Source organism: Coccinella septempunctata, chromosome 3 (genome assembly GCF_907165205.1).
Source record: "Coccinella septempunctata chromosome 3, icCocSept1.1, whole genome shotgun sequence".
NCBI classification, from domain to species: domain Eukaryota; kingdom Metazoa; phylum Arthropoda; class Insecta; order Coleoptera; family Coccinellidae; genus Coccinella; species Coccinella septempunctata.
The window spans coordinates 24,639,299-24,648,274 of record NC_058191.1 but is presented as its reverse complement, the minus strand read 5'-3'; the positions used below and the strand labels follow the sequence as shown (position 1 = coordinate 24,648,274).

The 8,976-nt window shown below is 33.3% G+C and overlaps 1 protein-coding gene across 2 annotated transcripts in view; it reads right to left on the bottom strand.

The window, feature by feature from the left end:
* Window positions 1–218: 218 nt before the first annotated feature.
* LOC123309234 (rho GTPase-activating protein 26) overlaps window positions 219–8,976 on the bottom strand; it is a 69,757-nt gene continuing 60,999 nt past the window's right edge. Inside the window, exons 9-13 of one of the 2 annotated variants that reach the window (XM_044892223.1) lie at window positions 6,577–6,838; window positions 5,926–6,064; window positions 5,486–5,551; window positions 5,096–5,175; window positions 219–2,283 (exon numbers count right to left, since the gene is read on the bottom strand). In XM_044892223.1, coding sequence (XP_044748158.1) covers window positions 2,192–2,283; window positions 5,096–5,175; window positions 5,486–5,551; window positions 5,926–6,064; window positions 6,577–6,838 — 639 coding nt within the window. In that variant the 3' untranslated portion in view covers window positions 219–2,191. The remainder of the gene's footprint in view (window positions 2,284–5,095; window positions 5,176–5,485; window positions 5,552–5,925; window positions 6,065–6,576; window positions 6,839–8,976) is intronic. The other variant, XM_044892224.1, reaches the window with a different exon arrangement.

Sequence of the window (8,976 nt, the reverse complement as noted above, 5' to 3'; positions counted from 1 at the left end):
CCTTTCTGCTATATCTCCTTGAGTAAATCTACAGACTTCTATCTTTTTGTGAAAGTCATCAGAGCGAACATTAGCTCTACCATATATCACCATTGAGTAAACTGATAACCAGATGCCTCTTTACCTGTTTTCCCAAATCCTTGTGTGTCTTCTCATCTAAGTGTACTTCGTTGTGGATTGTTTTGAAGAAGGGGAGGAAATATTTAGAGATAAAATCATTTATATATCAATACAATATATATTATTTTCCATGGGGTGATATTACAACAAGTAAAATATATTATGTTCGCTTGAACTAAAACATAGAATATATTAAAATTCTCAATAAAACTATTTACATGAATAATACTATATAAAATCAATCAAAAATATAATAATTTGAAGCATATAACAAAATGTTTCATGGAAATTATTCATATCACAATATACCAATAAAAATACATGCAATACTGGTTTAACTGATAGTTTGACATATTGAGCCAATTCCAAATAAGCATCTTTCTCACCAAAAGTTCAATTCAATGACATGTAGTAAACCATAAACCATAATTTTGTTCCATTTACGTTCTATTCAATACTCTTTGACTTGTAAACATTAATATTAAACAATTCTATTCCTATATGTACAGGTTTTTTGGTAACTACACATATTATGTATTTATATGTTACTTTTCAGGCAGTTACAATTGATATGATAAAAATTGGTGTTGAATGGTTTTGGTTTCGACTGGAAATAATTCTACAGTTAACTAACAGTAACTACCTCAAGGAAATGAGAATCATTGAAATTTTTCCAGAACAAAATATTTTTTCTTCATTTACAGTTAGTCAGGATATTAAAGAACATCATTTCATTGAATAATGATGATAGATAAAAAAAAAGAAGCTCTTCGATAGACGAGAAGGAAATGAATGTTAATTTACCATTAAAATAATCAAATTCATACTACATCCACCTTCTATATATACATTTCTAGTTGGTGGAATAATATTTTTAAGTTGTGCCAGTCTGATTCTATCACAGAATATTTTAATACTAAATACAAATAACTCACAATATATCCCAATATCTGAGGGTTGCACTGTATGGAAACCGTTTGAACCCCGATTTTTTTCTTCCAAGACATAATGAAGAAAGTGCTGTCTTTTCATAGACAGTATATAAAATATGGAACCCCTCTTTTTCTGAACATCTCCAGTATTTTCCAATTATTTCTTACGGCATTCGAAGTGTCAATCCCCATTTCATAAATGTTATTCCAACCACTTGAAAAATGTGATGATAATGGTTTTGATGAACAAACTTCATCATATATCCTTGTCTATATTGGAAAAATTATTATATGCAGTAGATTTTTGGTACCATTACTACCATGATATGAAAAACAAATGTCTGCGACATTGACTTGTATACTTTTGGAAGTCTATTGAAATGGAAACATCAAGTGTATAAGTTTATATCAGTTCTAAGATGAAAGGCATTCATATTCCAGGAAGCGTGAGAGGCTTAGGGATTTTTAATAATATGAATAATGGGGAATATAGTTCAAAATTACTAATAACCATTAACCATTAACATATATTGTGAATCTCGTAATCTATTTTTTTCAGTTCAATTTCCCCTTTTCTGTAATGATATTCTCCACATCATATTATTATAAAAAAAAAACTGGTTGAAATGCTTTCTCAGCAGTTGCCCCCACACTCTGTGATATGTAACAGATCATAAATTTCAGTGGTAAAAGTACTCATAGTAAATCGGTATGACTCATCTTCCATCAAGCAAGATCAATTTTTGCAGCCTTGAACAATTGATTTCACAAGGCCTCTTTTCATTTTATTATTTGACACTATTTGGAGTTCTCATTGTTCGTTGTTTTAAAATATAAAATTCCATCAAGTTACGATCATTGTAAAGACTTATACAATGTGCCACGTGATACAAAAACCACGCTACTTACATCCAATTTCAATAGGCAGATACCTCTGTTATTCTTCAAGTGGAAAACTTTCTCTCCATGTTGTGTTCTTTAAGAAGTGCCGTCTTTCCATTGTCCAAACTTTGTCGCTGAAGGAAGAATCTAGAAGCGCTATCAAGGGAAGATTCAGACTGATTTATGTGGAGAGCTCTTCTTAATCCGTGCCTCAACGTTGAAGATATTTTGGTTAGGGATCCAGGGCTGCTGCTCTGTCAGGGTAGAAATTCCACGTAGTTTTCTGGTATCAGACCAGTTTTACCATTTAAAGTCCCCTCCAACCAGCCTGGCTCTTGTGATGCTCTGACTGAAAAATCAGTGAACAATTGGAGTGACTCCTAGTAAATATTATTCGCAATTTATTGTGAATACGCGGTATTGATGCCGACCTGTGTTACACGTGTATCGATCGGTGAACTGGGAGTACACAGATGCGGTAGTTTCAAATCTGCCGAGCCTGACTTGTATTTCCGCTAGAGCCGCGATAAGTCATAAATACTAGTTAGACTTAAACAAGGTTTTGGTTGCGATAACTTGTCATTTATTCTTTCTTCTTGGCTTGCATATCCAATATTTCTATTCGACATAGTTTACTCCGGGAGATCGTGACTATGTTTGACGAATTAATCTGGTATTTTCTATATTTCATGAGTACCTACACGTGGCGAACATTTTATTATACCACTCATACCTTTCTTACCTCCTCAATAACTTGAAAGTTACTGTCTATTTTGTTGCATCATCATGTTTTGTTCCATCAAAGAGTATCAACAAGAGGATTCACTGTGTCATTTTCGCTAGTTGCTTCGAGCGTTTCTTGGATATTGGTAGGGGAGGAAATCGAAAGCTGATGTTCATTAGGCAATTTGATTGGCCGCACAGATTTCTCGTTTGACTGCAGAGGATTTAGGCCGCAGTGTTTCTGGCACCTAGAGTCTCCCCACTTCAAGAGTAAAACCACTTGTTGATACTCTTTGGTCGGCAGAACAAACTTCGGGATATCATAGGCATCTCTCGATTATCAAAGTTGAATCTTTTAAAACCATCGATGGCCCAGCACTCAACAAAATGTTGTTTTCAACGTTTGAAATGTTTACGAAATTTTTTTTGTTTTCGAAAAATAAAAGATTTTCACTTTCGTTTTCATTGGCGAAAATTGTTTTTTATACAGGGTGCTTTCAAAGGTAAGGCTTTTTTTGACAGAAGGTAGAAGCCATCAAAATAAGTCATTGCACCATTGTCTATATGAAATATTCAAGATGGTTGATGTACAACCCCTAGAATTTCGAAAAAATTTCATTAAATTTCGAGTACGGGATTGAAGAAGGTGACCTTCCATCTACCATGGGTTCAATTTATCCGAGTCTATCTGATTTGTTGAATTAGGTCACTTGAAAAAATTGTTGTATTGTGCAATTTGGGTTAAAACAGTATGCTGACTCTTGCCGTTCAAATTTTCCTTCAATCGTGCAAATTAGAAAAAATGACTAGTTTTGGTACTAAAGGGTGTTTCAAATTTCGCGGTTTTTTTTAACAATAAATAAAACACATAATTTGCATTCATTTTCAGAAATTTTTATTGGTAATTGAAGTATAAGTTATGACATTTATGTACGAAAAATAATATCTGCCAAATGGCCTCCTCTTGCAACTCTACAGACGTCCTTCTTTTGTTAAAATTTTTAATGAAAATTTGACACAACTGAGGCTCTATCTCACTAATGACACGAATAATTCCATCCTTTAGTTCAGGAATCGATTGTGGATTATTCTTAGAGACCTGGCTTTTCACATAACCCCAAAGAAAATAGTCCAATGGTGTCAAATCACATGATCTTAGTGGCCAATTGACATCACCGTTTCTGGAGATTATTCGTCCAGGAAATTATTGTCTCAATAAATCAATTGTGTCATTTGCAAAGTGAGGTGTGGCGCCATCCTGTTAAAACCAAATATCCTCTTGATCAATATTCATTAATTCAGGCCACAGAAATTCGATTATCACCGAACCGGTCTCTTGAAATTTTTTAATAATTCGACCAACAGTGCTTTCAGATGGACAATTATGTAAACCATAAAATTCACGAAATTTTCTAAAAACACTTTTCTCAGAACTCTGATTTTCATCGAATAATTCAACAATTTGAACGCGTTGTTGAATCGTGTACGAAGCCATTTTTATAAATGTCATACATCATACTTTTTAAATGTTATAATACCCAGACGAATTCGGTGCGCCATCTATATTTTATTTATTCTTAAAAAAAACCGCGCAATTTGAAACACCCATATAGAACAATTTTCGACAAAGGAAAACGGAAAGTGCCTGGCCAACTTTTTTCCAAAATCTGTATTTTTTTTTACGAAATTAGCACTATTTTCGTGAACATTTCAACGGCTTAAGTCAGAACACGTGTAACACAATTTTTGATATGTTTTTTCATTGAGAAGATATTAGAGTGCTGGGTTAACTTTTTTATATTTTGCGATTTACCGCAATTTGCATTTTCATGCAAACATCTATCTACAGGACAAGTCAGCACAAATGGCTGGAACACCCCTTTTCTTAACCTTTTCTTAATTTTTGAGAAATTTGAGGGAATTTAGAAAAAATTCGAACGGCGAAATTCATTTCATTTTCGAAAAGTTCTGAGTTTTCAACGACACAAAGTAGTTCCAACCTATCACAAGTCAGCAGAAAATTTTTTTTTTTAGAAAATTGAAAAGTGACAAACTTTACACGCATGGATATGACTGTTTAGTGGGAAGAAAAATAGCTTGCTATACTTTCCTTTTTAGGCTCTCTCATTTTATTCAGAAATTGGGTGTTTTGAAGAATTTTTTTTTAAGATATCTCGAATAATTAGGACAACCTGACTAACCTATTGATTTCAATTCTTGCAGAAAAATTGTCAGTAGTACCAGAAATATGATACATAATAAGCAATATTATAATTGTCATATTTTGTTACTCATAATTATAAAAGGAATTAGTAAAAAATTTTAAGATTGGGTATGGAATAGGTAATTATTTGAAAATAATTAGGAAGTTTTGCAATGATAAAATCTTTAAGTATAAAATATTTCATATTCTTTCGATAAAATATTTAAAAACTCACCATTTGTGATTATCTGATTTGGTTCAAAAGATAGCTCTCCATCATGTCCTGCTAAGCATGTGTACAGTGTTCGCACCCTTCTAAAATATAACAGTTATGCTTCAAAACTGATAAATAAAATCAATATAAAATAATAATGGAGATGGATAATGAAAGACAGTCCAACAATTCATAATTTTTGATGAAACATTATTTCAAATATCCAAACTTTACACATATGTATTATAAACCATGATGGAAGAAACTATTTCTTCCACCATGTTCTGAAAAACATTCCTTCTGCGATCTTCCGGAAGTATATAAACTGTTGAAGAAGTGATTGAAAGAAGCGAAAAGCATAGAAAAGTGTGGAAATGTGGTAGTGCATGAAGAGTATAGAAGTGTCCTTACCTAACTCGAGTTAAAAGGTTAGATTTTCCTGAAGGATTAGAAGAGTTAGGATCCTTACTCGCAGACCTTCCCAAGAAAAGACAATTCAATAGTGGATTTAGTACTATCAATAAAACCTGAATATGCATATGGAATTCAATAACTTGATTTTTGATTTTTAATATCAGGACTAACCGAATCGTTGGCATACTTAATCAATTCGGTTAATAGTAAATGAACAATAAAGATAATTATTTATGTACGTAAGAAAATATAAATAATTTTGATTGGTAGAAGCACTGAAGGCTTGAGAGTAGGTAAACGCCGCCTACTCTGCTATCCTGACGAGCCGCCACTGATATTCCATATGCATATTCAGTAAATCTGTTAGTTTTGTGCAAGAATACAGAACTAACTCAAGTGTTTGTCATATCAAACAGTAATAAAATGTAAACACTTACACATTTCCGGGTGTCCTCGCACTTTTAGGGTACACATTGTAAGAACTTCTTTCAATTTTCTTGTGCGCTATGTTATAGCCATTTCCTTCTTTTGAAATAGATGATATCGATTCATTCGAACTGCTAGAACTGTTGGGACCTAAAAATTCAATAAAATGGGGAAATCTTCCATGGTAAGTCAGAAGTTTTTGCGCGCTTGTCAAAAGTCATAACAAGAGGGGTTGCCCATCCAGGAAATGAACTTGCCCAACGCCACTTGGGTTCTCGAAGAAAACATTTCAAAAAATACAGATACATTCGAATTGAAAACTAGTAGGTACTTGAATTTAAAATCAAGTTCTGAAAGTTAGTGCAAAATTCGTGTGGCAAAAAATTTGTGAGATATGATAGCTGCAATATTTTGAACAAATCATCGTATAAAATCAAATTTCGCCAAGATGCATAAACAATTCTCCGATATCAACATTCTAAACAACTAAGTATGTAATAACTGTTCTTTAATGGCCATCGACCGAAGTCCTTCAGCCTATAAGTATGTATGCTTGTACAATTTATGGTGAAGTAGCACGTTTATTTTTTCAATGAATATTTAAAAAGCGCTGGTGTGAATGAGGTAATAGGTTCAAAAAGTATGTAACATTCATAACTTACCAAGCCTACTATAGCTTCTCAAATTTGTAGGGCTGTAACTGGGCAAGTTTGGTATATTGCTTTCAGATTGTGAGGAAACCGACGATACAACCATATTTTTATACCTATGCAATCTGTCATTGGAAGCAGTATGGTTGTTCGAGACTACATGGTCATTTCTGGGTATATGATTTGGAATCCCGTTGTTAGGGGATTCGTGAACATTGTACAAACTGGAGGAGGTATTCCCTATGGGTGGTGGTTCATAGTAGGTTTTGACAGTCTGAAAAAAATTGCTACGTAAAGAAAGCTAAACTATTTGGTCTTCATAATTGAACTGGCAAAGATAATTGCGAATGATTCATCAGAAGTCTGAATTTACATTGCCCAAGAGTTGATATAGGGATCACTGACCTTCTATCAATTTATTTCAGTAATATTCACTTTAAAATGCTTATTTTGGTAAGATACCAGCGTAAGTTCAATCGATATTTTTGTTTTCTTCATCATCGTCGATATTGCTTCTAGGTTTATCAACAAATATCACATGGTTTTATTTTCCATCATCTGCAGCCTACTACAATTATGAGGTAATCGATAACTTGATTAAGTTAAATTAGGTAACCGATTTCAGAGGGCAAGATCATAAAGTAAAAAAGAATATGATAAAAACAACTTAAAATATTCCAGTTTTACCAAAAAGAACACATGTATATGAGATGTTCCAGATATCTTAACGAAAACCATGAATAAGGAGAAATTTATACATGATCCCTAACAGTTGTTGAGCAGTGTATATTGTTTTAAATTAAGAGGAATGAATTTTTAAAATCAAATATTATAACCCGAGAATTTTTTGATGCACTTGAAACTGGAAAAACAGATGATATACAGGGTGTCTGTAAACAAATGCGAAGGACTTCGGGAGATGATTCCTCGATGAAAATAAGCAGGGGTAGTTCCTATAATTTTTTTTCGAAATCGACCTCTCTTCCAAGATACAGCCTTCTTTTCTAGAGAATTGAATGGGAAACCAGAGAATTTTCTTTTTCGAAAATCTATCCCACGAAAACAATTTTTCAAAGAAAATCATAAGGGGTTGTTATTTTTAACCCCTAATAATAAAGTTATGAAATCTCAAAAAATTGTGTGAGTAACATCTACTTAGTGCTTCATATTATATATAGTTTTTGACTCAGTGTTTTTCAGAATCCGTAAAAAAAAATTAAAAACTGTCAACTCGTCATCGTCCTTCAAAGGCTGTATATTGGAAGGGAGGTCGATTTCGAAAAAAATTTATACTACCCTTGCTTATTTTCATCGAGGAATCATCTCCCTCAGTCCTTCGCATTTGTTTACAGACATCCTGTATATGTCTGTCAAACTTGACATTTCCCAACATCTGTGAACATCCTGTATAGACGAATCACCAATAGAACAAGTTCATTATATTAATCAAACGTTTTTAGAACGTAACCCCCTATGAGAGGACGTTAATCACTAAAATTTGAATAGAGAATAAGTCGAGTGGCACTTCATTTCAAACGTCTTTGAATTTTCTTTTAAGAAATGTCCAACTCGAAAAAGTCAGATTAGCAGTTTGGTAAGAAAACAGATATCCTCTTCTGATCGTATAATTTTATTGTGGACGAATACTACTAGGAAGTCATCCAAACTTAAAGTTCGAATTGTGCTTCATTAGCTTCCATACTATAATAGAGACGTGATTTGAACATCTGAGCCTTATTTGGAAAGAATTCTAGTGTTAATGGTACCCCTGAATAAAACTCTTCTAGTAGTCTAGTAGTTCAGACTCACGACTAGTTGCAGAAACGTCCATTAAGATTTAATGAAAAAAAGAGGATTTAAATTTTAACGAAGGATTAAAATTTTAATGGGACATTAAATTTTAACGGACTTTTCTGCACCTGGGCGTTAGTTGGATAAATAATAGATTTGAGGTGTCGCCATAGAAGAAGAATAAAGAGGCGACAGATTTGGGGACCAGACCATTCAGCAGGACGTCCAGGATCCATCCAACATGTTCAGTTAGAAAATTTCAAACTGGTGCCATCCGGTTTGAATGGACATCATCTTATAGCAGTTGTGGAGTATATCCATATTCAAAAACTTTTCCATTCGGATATTCCGAGAGAAAAAGTTGATGAATCTTGTTCAATGTGTTCAACACTAGAGTGAGGCCTCTAGTGTTGAAAAATATACCTCAAATTTCCGAATAGTACTTTTCTTATTGTAAGAAAGAGACTGGAGCTCAATTTAAGTTTAATTCGTATGATTTCCTATTATTTTTATACACTATAACATGATACCATCAGAAGAGAAAATCCGTTTTTATGCCAAATTCATCACCTGAGAAACCCTACCCCTATTCCCTATTCAATTTTGGGATTGTGTCAGACC